Raw genomic sequence first — 13,907 nt, 5'->3', positions numbered from 1 at the left:
CATAATTTATTTTTTGTATGTTAAACCTAACTTGCATTCCTGGGATAAACCTCACTTGTTAATGCTGCTTTAACTGTTTGTTTGTTTTTTATATATTGCTGGGTTTTATTTGATAATTTTTTTTATAATCTTTTGTTAAGAGTTTTAATATCTATATTCAAGAGTAATGTTAGCCTATAGTTTTCTTACAATGTATTTCACTGGGTTGGTATCAGGGTAATACCTGATTTTACCCATCTTAAAATGAGTTGGGAAGTATTCTCTCTTCCTCCATTTTTAAAAAAGATTGTTAGGATGGGTATTTATTTTTTCCTTAATGTTTGATAGAATTCAACAATGTGAATTTTAATTCTAATGTTTGATAGAAAAATCACCAGGCATTTGGATTTTCTTTGTGGAAAGGTTTAAAATTACCAATTCAGTTTCTTTACTTGAAATACATTTATTTAGATTTTCTGTTTCTTTTTGAGTCAGCTTTTGTGATTTGCATCTTTTTCAGAACTTGTCCATTCCATCTATATTGTCAAGTTTATTGACATAAAGTTGTTCTTAGTATTTCCTTATAAGGGAGCTAAACTTTAAAGAGTAAATGAGCGTAGATCTCAAAAAGTCATAAAATGATATCTTCAGCATCAGCTTTGATTATTGAAAAAGATTTACAAATCCCTCCTATACACAGAACAAAGAATGAGGAAACATACTTATCAAGCACTTCAGTAGGTGTATCATACAAGGTGTATCAACCACTTTTTATAGATCATCTCATGGGAGTGTTCTCCCAGAATTCTAGGTTTACCCAGAAGGAGGCAGCACTCCTTCCCCACTTTTGGGACAACTCTAAGGGTTCCCATTTCCTGTCCTAGGAACCATCTTTCTGCTAGTAATAGACACGGGTCTTTGGGGACACAACCATCCAGAAGAGAGCAGCCTCAACCAGATAACTGTGATCTTGCAGCACAACTACCCCTGCATTTCTGCAACCAATAAACCAAGATAATAATGCAAACATGGGAGTAAGGGGATCGAGGAGGGAGTTAACTGTAATTTTCTCACAACCTCTCATCTAGCTCTTACTCTTTTCTGCGTGAGGCATATTTGTGTGTGTACTTACCTTCACCACCAATCTTTCTCACTCTGCCAACTGTAAGTTTCTTATTTTGCACCCTTTTTCTTCCCTACAGTTCCTAGCATAGATACTGCAATCTGAATTTGTATAGAAACAAATGTTTGACTCCTAGTTTGAGCAGTTTTCACTTTTATCTATCTGTATTCTAAATTATGGGCTTCCCTGGTAGCTCAGTGGTAAGGAATTCACCTGCCAATGCAGGAGACGTGAGTTTGATCCCTGGGTTGGGAAGATCCCCTGGAGAAGGAAATGGCAACCCATTCTAGTATTCTTGCCTGGGAGATCCTGTGGGCAGAGAAGATTGGCGGTCTACAGTCCATGGATCGCAAAAGAGTCAGACACGACTCAGCGACTAAACAACTCATAACTATATACATTTTGTGCACGTGTCTTTCTTTCTGTGAGGCACTGTTTCCCAGGTGCACAGGGGCCTGTGAGCCCCACTCAGCCCGTGACAGACTGAGATGGCAGTGACCTGCAGAATGAGCCATTTACCTATTGAGGGGGCCCACATCCCGACACTTGTCTTTGCCAACTGATGTCCATGGCAGATATCTCCATGTAAGAGAAAGGAGGATTCTTTTCCTTTCATTCTCTGTTCATGTTAGATTAGCTTCCAACTTTACATACTGACAATTTTTTTTTTTTGCCCAATGTGTGCTTTCCTTATTTTAGAAAACCATCGAAAAAAAAAAAAAAAGAAAACCATTGTACACAGTGTGCACGTGCATACCAGATCTTAATGGGTAAGAAGAGCAATCTTAGATGATTAGAATGTTGGCATTCTCCATAAGAGTCCCTTTGCTTCCTTTCACCCAAAAGAAACTGAAAGATGCATGAAGCACATAAACCTGCATAGATCATGACACTCCTCTCTTGACCCAGACATCTCTGGCTGGAAGAAGCGACCATCCATTCCCCTCTGGAAGAAGAGAACTTCTAAGCCTCCTGCCACCCTCTAGGCTCAGGGATATTCATTTCTTTTTCATCTACAAATCCTGTGTCCTTTAGCCAACTCCTGACAATAGCTTGGCAACCGACATCACTCTCTGACTGCCTCTGTCAGAGTTCAAGAAGGAGCCCGCTTCCCTTCTAGAACACTTTAATATAACAAGTGTAGACGTGATTTTTGAACAAAGACAGTGTTTCCATGACAACGCAAATCACTGATGTGCATCCACAGGAAGATTTTAAACCATTAAGATTGTGAAGTGTGGTTTTCTTTCCTCATAAAGCAGTCGAGGAATGTTGTTGAGAATTCTGTTGTCAAGAGAATGGGGAAAGCATTCTCTTTCCCAAGGACTTAGGACACATAATAAATAAATCTGAGCTTATGGGCAGAGAAGTAGAATTTATATTTGATTGTAGTTGGCAATAATCTATTATTCTGCCTTCACTTCTGCTAAGAAGTGGTTTATACCAATTAATGCACGTAGATATTCTTCACAGCTGTAAAATTGTCCTTCTATAATTCTCTTCCATTTTTTCTTGTAAACATCAGGCTTTTCCACAGGAGAAATGAAGGGCTAGCCTCTATTCTCTTCTTTTACAATGTCTCCCCAAGGCCAAATCCTCCCCGCATCCCCCAGACGCTTTCCCTCCCCCTTCCTCTTTTGGGACCTGGCTTCATCAATCACCCAGCTCCCGCCTGTCTTCCGTCTCTCCCTCTGTAATTGCTCTTTCAATATCTCCCCTTCAATCACTGGAGGAAAATGTGCTTAAGTGGGACAAGGCCTTAAGAAGTGAACATCTGCTTATAGTGGACCCTCAGTATTGGAGATTCAGTTAATCAGGCATTGGTTGAATGCCACTTTGTTTGAGTTTAACATGAAATGCATTCAGAATGAATCATTTGAAACGAAATGAAATCGCTACTGGGAGCTTCTGTCCACATTTTGTGCATTTCGGGCACTGGAACGTTGACTGCAGTGGTCAGAAGCAAACAATAGCCTTGACGGATGTTTGATGTCTGTGTAATTGTTTAGACCTCCCCACTGACTGCAAGGTCAGTGAGGCAGAGGCAGCATCTGGCTTTCACAGTTTCCAGCTCCGTGACTGGAATGGAGAAGATGTGCCATCATTTTTCTTGAACACGTGACTCTGTAATGAAAACCAAATACATTAGTATATAATTATCCACCACAGATTTGATAATTCTGATGTTCAGGTCTTCTGCAACTAACAATTCTCATTTAAACCCTCATCAATCCTGTGAAACAGGCCTTGTCCAGGAGTTTCCAGATGAGCTCACTGAGCTCCAGAGCAGATGAGGGGCTGATGGAGAGTTAGTGCCCAGATGGCACCCCGGTTTATTTCATTCTAGAGCCTATGCTCTTGCCACGGAACCACCATCTCTGTTCTCCTCTAGTTTCTATGCTTGTTCCCACCTCCCTGACCTCCCTTCCTGTGTTTCCCTGAGCCCTGCATGTGCTGTGTGCACTGAGGCATCATTTTCTCCCGTGAGTGCCTGAGTTTCTCTGTTTCTGCTTGTGACCATGCCCCGAGGCATGTTATTTCTTAACCAACTTTGCTGCATCGGAGGCTTTACTACCTCTAGTGAAGGCTGCAAAATGTTCTCCTTCAGGTTCTTACAACCCAAGCAATGAGGGAACCCTGGGTTCGATCCCTGGGTTGGGAAGATCCCCTGGAGAAGGGACTGGCAACCCACTCCAATATTCTTGCCTGGAGAATTCAACGGACAGAGGAGTCTGGTAGGCTACAGTCCATAGGGTTGCGAAGAGTTGGACATGACTGAACGACTGATACTAACACTAAGGGAAGAGTGTTGAGGAATTTGTAGACATACTGCGAGAAGTGGTATACAGGCCATGAGATGCTTGTGTAGCAACTTTATCTCCCCTTCCCGGCTGGGGCAGCCTGGGGACTTCATGTTTAGCTGTTCACAGGGGTGAGGTGGAGGTGGCATTCTGAATCCCTTGCCAGGGCACAGTGAGGGTTATACAGGGCACAGTGAGGGTTACACAGGGCATAGTGAGGGTTATACAGGGCACAGTGAGGGTTACACACAGAGGCAGAAAGGCAGTCCTGACCTTCAGCGGGGGCACAATTTGGGAGGGAAGGAAGATGCCTCCACAGGGAGCCTAGGATAAGCTGGAGCAAAATGAGTGCCACCAAGAGGTGAAGGTCAGAGGAGGCAGGCTGGATTCAGCAGTGATCTCTCTAGGGAACTCCCTAGAGAGGAGCGCACTGGAGCCTGGCACGGAAGGTCACGCAATGCTTCAGCAACTGGAGGTGTGGAGGGAATAGCGAGCCAGAAAGGGGAACAGCGTGGCAGGAGAGCACAGTCTGTGTCTGGGGATGTGGGGCCATGGAGTCCTCCCAGGCAGTGATGGTCCCCTTGGCACAGGGTCCCTGTGAGGACTGCATAAGACAGTGCAGTCTAAGGGCATTACAAGGTGCCTGGCATGCAGAAATGCTCACTCAGTGATGGAGTGGATGAAGATAAAGGAAGCTGGAAGGGTCACCTCAGGCCACATCACAGGGCCCTGCATATCATCCTGAGAAATCACGACACATGGCAACCAGAAGGGCCCTCGGCTGGGAACTTTGTCCTTCAGGACCCTGGGAACAGCTAAGGTGTTTCCAGATGAGAGCAGTGTGCCCACAGCTGAGCTGGAGTCAGGTTTACCCTGCAGCATGTCTCCTGTGGGTCAGAATGAGGAGACAGGGACCAGGATTCTGATGCTAGGTCCAAGGAGAGAGAAGAGGTGCTGAGGCCCCAGATGAGATGGGCAGAGGGGCTGGATTCGAGAAGGTAAAGGTAGGGTGTCTGCTGACCCCTTTAAAAACTTCACCTGGTTAGCACGATCTAAAAGCCCTGCTTCAGCAGTCACTCTAACATGACCGGGCTGTGATTTAAAAGTCCTGAAGGAGCAGATCAGGAAAATCTTGTCCACTGAGTCCTCCTGAGACAGCACGCCCTGGGCCTGCTCTGCCATCCCCTGCTAGGGCCTGGGGACCAGCCCAGGCTTTCTCCATAGGTTTTCCCAGCACACAGGGCTGTCATCGGGGTCCTTTAAGGAGTCCTTAAGCCCAGATCTGAACACAGTAGTGCAGCCACTTCTCTCTGCAGCTGACCCACCACAGAGAGACATCACAGTCCCAAACCCTCTCTGCCCCTTCAGGATTATTAGGACATCAGTCAGGCACTGACCCTCCAGTGATGGGGTCCATCTGGGGGTCTGCTGTGGAGGGCACAGGGGGCCCTTGGCAACATGGTTGGATCATCCTGTCCCCGTGGCTTCCTTACATCCCAGTACAGGAAAAGCTGTGGATGAGGAACAACTCCAGGAGGCCAGGATGGCAGTCTGCAGATGGCAGGGGGGGATCCTCCCAGTTCATCCAGAGCCTTGCTGCGGTGCGCACCAGACGGGCTGAAGGGCAGTGCTTTCTTGTGTTTACTGCCAGGAGCCAAGTCACCAGGAGCTGGAGGTGGGTTACACACCCATCCCCAAGTGCAGGGAAGAGGACATAACAAGGCCTTGGAGTCAGGCAGACTGCAGTCCAATAACTGCCTCACCACGTACCAGCTTCTACTGACTTGGCGTCCCTTCCCTTTGCTGCGTGCTGAGTTCCTCATACACAGCATGGGGTGAGTAACAGTGACCACTCAGGGTGTTCAAAGGCTAAAGCAGGATTAGATTTTTAAACAGCTCAGCCTTTTAACAAGTAGGTGTTGGGCAAGTGTTTGTTAAGTTTTCTTCTCCTTACCTGCCTTGAGTCTCGGGTGCTCCCGCTGCCCCCAGTCAGCCCCTTTCCCACCAGGGCAGCTTCACTCAGCAGGGATGCTGGGTGCCTCCTGTCCATCTAGGGAGGATGGAGTCCATGCTGGGTGACTTTGCATGTTCACCCTAGAAAGGGAAACTCTTCCTGACAAGGGCTTAAGACCTGCAGTTCGTGGGTTTTAGGGGAGGTGGTTTAAGCAATAATCTGCCTGCAATGCAGGAGACCCAGGTTCGATCCCTGGGTTGGGAAGATCCCCTGGAGAAGGAAATGGCAACCCACTCCAGTATTCTTGCCTGGGAAATCCAATGGACAGAGGAGCCTGGCAGGATACGATCCATGGGATGGTAAAGAGTCAGACACAACTGAGCAGCTAACGCTTTAAGCAATAATAGAAGCCCCACATGTGAGCAGCCTTCACAAGTCTCTGCAGTAAAACAGAACACTTGATTTTCTTTGATCCTCCAAATATTCCTTGGATGTTTTGCTGTGCTGTGCAGGGCAGCAGGGAAACACAGGTAACAGAGCTTGGTACCTGGTGGAAAGGGCCTCTGGTGAGGGAAGGAGCCACGCTGGTGAGGCCATCATCATTTCAGCATGATGGACACTGGATAGAAGTCTCCGATGTTCTCTTGTCTCCAAGGAGCAAGCACTGCCCCATTTGGGTGGGCAGGAGGGGCTCAGAGGAGGGTCAGGAGCTGACCAGAAAGGAACTCCACTAACAGCTGTTACTAGTAAATGCCTACTGAATGCCAAGCCCTTCAGTCTTATGAAGAATGTAGGAAAGACGTGGAGTATGGCTCTGAATGATGACCCAGGGTGAGGGAAGGGCCCTGAGGGAGGTGGGGACTGGGGTCCTCACCCAGCCAGGCCCCTAACCTGCCTACAGTCTGCCACAGGAAAAGTTAAAGAATATTGCTCTACAGCCATGCAAATGAGACTGGACTTGAAGGAGAGTTCTGTTCTGAATTTTCTCTTAAGTGTCTTATCCCCCAAGAGAAACAAATGGAATCATGAAAGAATTAAAGGATCATGAGACTGCTAGGCAACCACAGAGTCAGACAGTACAGTAGAGGGCCCAGGAGCCAGGAACTGGGAGACTTTGGACTGAGAAATCCAGGAGGGGTTCCTGGAAGAGGAGAGCCCTGAACTGGGCCTTGAAGAATAAAACTGGGACAGTCCACGAGGAGGGGATACTGTCAGTGGAGGAATAGGAAAAGTGAGTCACCTCGCTCAGTAGTGTTCAGCGGCTCCCCAGGCCTCGAACGAGCATCCCGACGTGGCATTCCAGGCTCTATACAGCCTGCTCCCAGCTCCTGCCCACCCAATCACCTCACCGTCCCTCCAAGAGTCTCACTCACCTGCTCCCTGAGCGCTTCACCTGCCTCTGATCCTGTCCCACATACCTCACTGCTGCCCGATTCCCCCCACCCACTTCTCCATCTGCATCTTTCAGTGCCCCCTTCCCCACCTAACCCCCAGAACAGAGCATCTTTTCCCCTCTTTCCTTCTGGACTCTGTCCAGTTTGCTTCATTCTGGCTTTTCTTGAGATCCCACATGGACAAACCCTGACTCACTAAACTGTAGAGACCACTACCTTGGCTTTCTCCTCTCTGCGGGCCATACCATGGCTGGAGTTTGGCAAATGCCAAACAAGTGAATGAGTGAATGAACAAGTGGAAATCTAGTTGCACAGAAAGGGGAATTGATGGTTACAGGGGACCATGAAACTCATGGCAAGAGACACTAGATGTGACTGATCTGGGAATGTGACCCGCACTGCTCTGGGTGGAGCATCTGAGGGCCAGAGGAGCACAGGTATTCTCTGTCCAGTCTGTGTCATATAAAGCCTCCAGGGCGTTGCAGACAGCAGGCCCAACCCTACTCAGGCAGGAGCCTCGGGCACACTGCAGCTCCAGCACATTGTCCAAGTGCAGTGGGAAGGAGGTGGGCTCTGGGGCCCGACTGACCTGGGCTGAGAATCAGCTCTGCTATTTGCCAGCTGTGTGGCCTTATGCAAGTCACTTAACCTCTCTGAGCCTTGGTGACCCCCTTTCATAAAAGGGAAAATAATACTACCTCCTTTCAAAGTCATTGTAAGGATTATAGAAAATATACAAAAACAATCTTCCAGCTTATAAGAGGTAACTAATGAATGGTACGTAATTCTTCTTTTATGACATATAATTAGTTGTTCCATGTGGCTGGGGAAGGCTTTGTAGAGGGTTCAAAGAAAGTCCTAGGTAATAAAATTTGGGTTTAAACCTATCAGCCTGTCATAACTGCGGTGAACTTAGTATGAGACTCATTAACACATCCCACATAGAGATGATGTACCAAAGTTGTTCAAGACCAGGGTTACCGAGCTGTCCCCTCAAGGACACGTCCCATTGATAATGCTCACAGTGAGACCTTTGCCAGCCACTGCAGAAAGAAAGCTGAGAAGGCCAGCCCAGGAGAGATGACCCAGAAACAGTGCTTAGGGCCAGTGTATACCTACTTCAGCCCTCATTCTGTAGCAAGCAGGCAGGGGTGGGAGCAGAGAACCCAGGTTTCTGCCATCATATTTTGGGAGCCAGGTTCTTATTGCTTTGGCTACCAAGAGACCTGGGCCAAGTATCAGGGCTTTGGAACTGAGGGTGGGAAGAAGGAGGGAGGGCCTGGCACCTCAGGCAGGTAATAGTGATCAGAGACCCAGCTACAACCTGAGCCAGAGCTGGGCTTGTGGGGACAGAATGGCTCAGAAGTCAGGTTGTGGTAATGGGTTGAGTCTACAGAGGTGTAGGGAAGAGGAGAGGATCAAAAAGCTCTCTAGAAGCTAAGTAGGTGCTGCCGTTAACAAAATCAGGAGGGTCTCAGCCCTCCTCCTAAACCCCCTCTCTTCCAAGATTCCCTGGCTCATGGGTAACATCCCCCCCGCCCCATCCCACAAACCCCCAAATCTCTCTCTGAGTCTGGCCTCCCCCAGCTCAGCGGAGTTCAAGTCCTGCCCATCCCCTCAGCGCTGTGTTCCAAGCACCCCCCCTCCCCAATTCAGGCCTCTGCTTTCCTCCCAGCTCACTGCACAGCCCTCTTGGCCTCCAGCCCCACCCCTCCGCTCTGTCCCCATTCACACTGCTTCCAAAGTTCTCTTCCCCAAAAGGAATCTGGCCACATGCACCTTGAACTTATTTGGCAACTCCCTGTTACAGTCCAGACTATCCCCTCGGCAAGACTGGCAGGAACGTCATGACCACCCAGCCTCTCATGCCCCCACCAGGTTTCAGCCCTGTCACCCCAGCTTCCCACACATCCTCCTGGGGGGCCGTGCCTCTTTGTGTGCTCCTCATCCTACCTGGAACCCACCCCTTCTCTCCGTCAGCTCCCTGCCAACCTCTGTGGTTTCCTCTGGAACCTGTCCTTCAATTCCCAACCTGGCCCAGGAGCTCCTCCCCTGTGCTCCCAGCCCCTTCTCCTATACGGAGCCTCACTTATTGTCCTCCCACCCCTCCCACTCCCACACCTTGAGCTCAGCATCCTAAGCAAACCTAAGCACTCAGTAAATGTTTAATGAATGAATGAATGGTGGGTGGGTGAGTGAGATGGAGCAGTGAGGGAATCCAAGAAGAGAAGACCACGTGGCCGGGGAGACAAGTTGATTTGGTTCTAGGGACGCTGAGTTTGAGTTGGTAGGGGCATCTAGGTGGAGGTTCCAGCCGCACTGGAAAGGTGAGCCTGAAGCTTGGGGAAGGTCTCTTAAGAAACTGTGGTCTCTCTGTTTACACGTGAGCCTGTGCCCCTCAGGAGCTCAAATGACCAGGGTATAGCTCGGTGTTGCCAAACCAGCTTTATCAACACAGAGAGCCTCAGAGTCCGAAGGACATTATAAAGACATATCTGGTCAGTCTTTTTTTTTTTTTTTTGACAAATGAGGAAACTAAGACTCAGGGAGGGGAGAAACCTGCTCAGCAGCTACCTAGAGGTAGAGCCAGGGCTAGAATTCGTGCGTCTCCATCACAGTCTGAGCGCTCTCTCTACTGTGCCCTGGGGCCTCTTGTCGGTGGCACTCATGTCTGAGCCCCGGAGGAGGGAGTTACCATGAGGATGAGAGACGGCACTGGAGAACCTGACTTGACAGAGAGTCACGCGCTGGCTCTTCCTCTCCCACAGCTTCTCACAGCCCAATGAAGGGAAACCTGATAAAAAGCTCAGAGCCACAGAGCTTAGATGCTCAATGTCTTGCACTCAACAAACAGGACAGACCCGGTGGCCTCCATCAGCAGCAATATTAATTTTACCCTGTTTTCAACATTGTCACCATCTCCTCCTGTAACAGATCAGGAACCAGGAGAGAGAGTGCTATGAGCAAGCAGCCTGACAAACTGTGAAAAGCAGCAGATGGGGATCACGTAGAGTAAGAGCCAGCCGCCATTTACACCAACCCCACCAAGACTCTCCTATACGTCATATATCCCAACACAAGTCCTCATGGTGACATCCAGTTGTGTTCAGTACATGTCGCTTATGATCTGCAGGCATTTAGACATTTCATAAGGATTTTCATCTAAAGTGATTGAGATTGTTAAATTTCAGGCAGCACACAAAAAGCAAGCCCTCTGCTATCACAGGGAGGAATAAACTTTAAGGATTCGGGGTTACAAAATGTCTTCATCACAACAAAGGAAGGAAGAGAACTGGCATTTTTTGTTTGACCACAACCAACCGGGCACACCGTCCATGTAACAGTCACGACTCTCTCACCTCACACACAGCAGCATTGGGTCATATGTGCTGAACTCATAAATGACTGATGATTGAGTCTTCAGCCCCATTTTCAGTTCAATTCAGTCACTCAGTCATGTCAAACTCTTTGCGACCCCATGGACTGCAGCACGCCAGGTTTCCCTGTCCATCACCAACTCCTGGAGCTTGCTCAAACTCATGTCCATCGAGTTTGGACACCATCCAACCCTCTCATCCTCTGTCAACCCCTTCTCCTCCTGCCTTCAATCTTTCCCAGCATCAGGGTCTTTTCCAGTGAGTCAGTTCTTCACATCAGGTGGCCAAAGTATTGGAGTTTCAGCTTCAGCATCAGTCCTTCCAATGAATATTCAGGACTGATCTCCTTTAGGATGGACTGGTTGGATCTCCTTGCAGTCCAAGGAACTCTCAAAAGTCTCCAACATCACATTTCAAAAGCATCAATTCTTCGATGCTCAACTTTCTTTACCATCCAACTCTCACATCCCTACATGATTACTGGAAAAACCATAGCTTTAACTAGGCAGACCTTTGTTGGCAAAATAATGTCTCTGCTTTTTAATATGCTGCCTAGGTTTGTCACAGTTTTTCTTCCAAGGATCAAGTGTCTTTTAATTTCATGGCTGCAGTCACCATCTGCAGTGATTTTGGAGCCCAAGAAAATAGTCTGTCACGGTTTCCATTGTTTCCCCATCTATTTGCCATGAAGTGATGGGACTGGATGCCATGATCTTAGTTTTTGATCTTTTTTTTTTCTCAGCCTCATTTTAGATATTGTGAAAAGGAGGTCCAGAGATTAGGACTGCTTGGCCATGGTCACGCAGTGGGAGCTGGGAGCCTGCACTCTCTCTCTGAGGTACTACTGCTGTTGCCACAATCTACCTCGACTGGGCCAGAAGGAATGCTTACATTTATGCAGGAGAGAGAGTTCACTCGTCAGCCACACATCAGTCAGAACGACAGGCACTAACAGAGAGCTTGCTGTGCTTGCAGCTCTGAGAGAAGGCCCTGCTGCTAGGTAGAGGATGTATCGAATCACTTAGCTTTTCTTTGATTTGCAGGAATGAATTCAGAGCATGGACGGACATCAAGCCTGTGAAACCGATAAAAGCCAAGCCTCAGTACAAGCCCCCAGATGATAAGATGGCTCATGAGACCAGCTACAGTGCCCAGTTCAAAGGGGAGGCCAATAAGCCAACCCCAGCTGACAATAAGGTCATTGATCGCAGAAGAATACGCAGCCTCTATAGCGAACCCTTCAAGGAACCTCCAAAGGTGAGACAGATCTGGGGACCCACCAGCAGTCTGGCATGGAGGGGTTAATGGTAGCAGAGATGGGGGCGGGGATACTGCCAACTCTGGTCCTTAAAGCTTCCTTAAAGTCCCTTCTTTCCTTCTTAGCACACAGAGATAGAATGGCTTCTTACCGGGAAAGTGAAAGTTGCTCAGTCCTATCCAACTCTTTGCAACCCCATGAACTATACAGTCCGTGGAATTTCCAGGCCAGAATACTGAAGTGGGTAGCTGTTCCCTTCTCCAGGGGATCTTCCCAACCCAGGGATCAAACCCAGGTCTCCCACATTGCAGGCGGATTCTTTACCAGCTGAGCCACAAGGGAAGCCCAACCTTTGCTAAATCGAAAGGGAATTTCTAAAGGAACATTACCTAAAACAGGGATTTCCAGGTGGGTCAGTGGTAAATTCCAGAGACTGCCAATTCAGGAGATTCAAGAGACAAGGGTTTGATGCGTGGGCTGGGAAGATCCCCTGGAGTAGGAAATGGCAATCCACTCCAGTATCCTTGCCTGGAGAGTCCCATGGACAGAGGAACCTGCTGGGCTACCGTCCATGGGGTCGTAAAGAGTAGGACACAACTGAGCAACTGATCACACGTTACCTAGAATGAAAACAGTTTAAAAACTTTTAGATTTCCAGAGAATTAGCTTCTGATTTTGAGAAACTGAGAAAGAAATGGTAGAAAATCTCACCTGAGCCCTAAACCCCCTTGTCTTAAAATAACTGCTTTTGCCCCTAAAGCACTGGCCCAGACGTGGGGGCATCCTCGCCTGACTTCTTTCCCACCCAGCCCCTTCCCCATTCTCTGCTCCAATCACTGGACAGTTTCTCACCTCCCGAGTCCCTGAAAATCACCTGCTCTTTCTTATCCTTTCCCTCCATCCAGCAGCAATCCTTAGTCTGTCAGAACACACCTGTCACATCAGCTGCAAGAAGTGTTCCAAGTAATTTGTTACTATGATGAACAGTTTGTGAATGATCTTCATTTCTAAGTAAGAACAGTGGATTCAGGTGTTTTCCTATGAAGACAATTGTTGTTGTTCAGTCACTAAGTCATGTCTGACCCTTTGTGACCCCATGGTCTATAGCACACCAGGTTTCCCTGTCCATCACCATCTCCCAGAGTTTTGCTCAAACTCATGTCCATTGAGTCAGTGATGCCGTCCAACAATGCTTTGCTTTATTTGTATACCGATGTGCAATCATGAGAGGGGGAAAATCCTGTTGGATATTCTGCTGTTGAGGCTGGAATCACACATGCCATAACTTATTCTATGATATCAAGCCACATGGAATCATGAAAACATCAGCTGTCCTTTCTATAATAGCAGAAAAAGTCTGAGAACCTATGTAGCCTTTGCTCTGCTTTGCCCTAAAGTCTTACAGTCCAGCGGAGTTTCCTCTTTGATCCAGGACTGGTTTACAGGTAAGGGAATTACCCAACCCAGTTTGCCTGGACTACTCCAGTTATAACATTAATGGTTCCATATTCCATAAAAGCTCTCAGGCCTAGGCAAGCCAGGATGATCTTATTTATAGGTTGACAGTGACTGAGAGCCCCTGAACCTCACTGAGTGGATGACCCAGCTGGTGAGGCCCAGCATCATCTCTGTCCCCCTTCTACAGGTGAAGTGGGACCAAGATATAGGGTTGGCTCTGGACAAAAGAAGACTTGAGTGGAGGAAGGAGGGAAGATTGGGGAAAGGAAATCCAGAGATGGATGGGAGGAGGGTAACATATTGAGGGACCATATCCAGTGGCCCAGAATTCTTGAGAAAGAAAAGCCACTGCCGTCTTCTAGGAATGCGGGGGCAGAACTAGCAGAGAAAGCTTGGGGAGAATGAAATGGGCTTGAACAGCAGCTCTGGAGAAGACCATCTGGGGAGCCAGCCAGGGAGGAGGAGGGGACGCTGGGCAGTGCTGAAGGCCTCGCTGGGCGAGACTGCCCACCCAGGCCTCTCAGTGAGGACGTCTGTCCACAGGAGCTCAGAAACAGGGAAGA

General features: G+C 48.2%; 1 protein-coding gene across 4 annotated transcripts in view; it reads left to right on the top strand.

Moving 5' to 3' along the window:
- Positions 1 to 13,907, top strand: part of MAP6 (microtubule associated protein 6) — an 80,238-nt gene that overhangs the window by 46,376 nt on the left and 19,955 nt on the right. For all 4 annotated transcript variants that reach the window (XM_043907529.1, XM_043907520.1, XM_043907512.1 and 1 more), the window contains exon 2: positions 11,672 to 11,885. In XM_043907529.1, coding sequence (XP_043763464.1) covers positions 11,672 to 11,885 — 214 coding nt within the window. The remainder of the gene's footprint in view (positions 1 to 11,671; positions 11,886 to 13,907) is intronic.

The sequence above is a fragment of the Cervus elaphus genome, chromosome 1 (genome assembly GCF_910594005.1).
Source record: "Cervus elaphus chromosome 1, mCerEla1.1, whole genome shotgun sequence".
Taxonomy (NCBI): Eukaryota; Metazoa; Chordata; class Mammalia; order Artiodactyla; family Cervidae; genus Cervus; species Cervus elaphus.
Note: the sequence above shows the minus strand (reverse complement) of the source record. Positions and strands in the feature narration are given on the sequence as shown.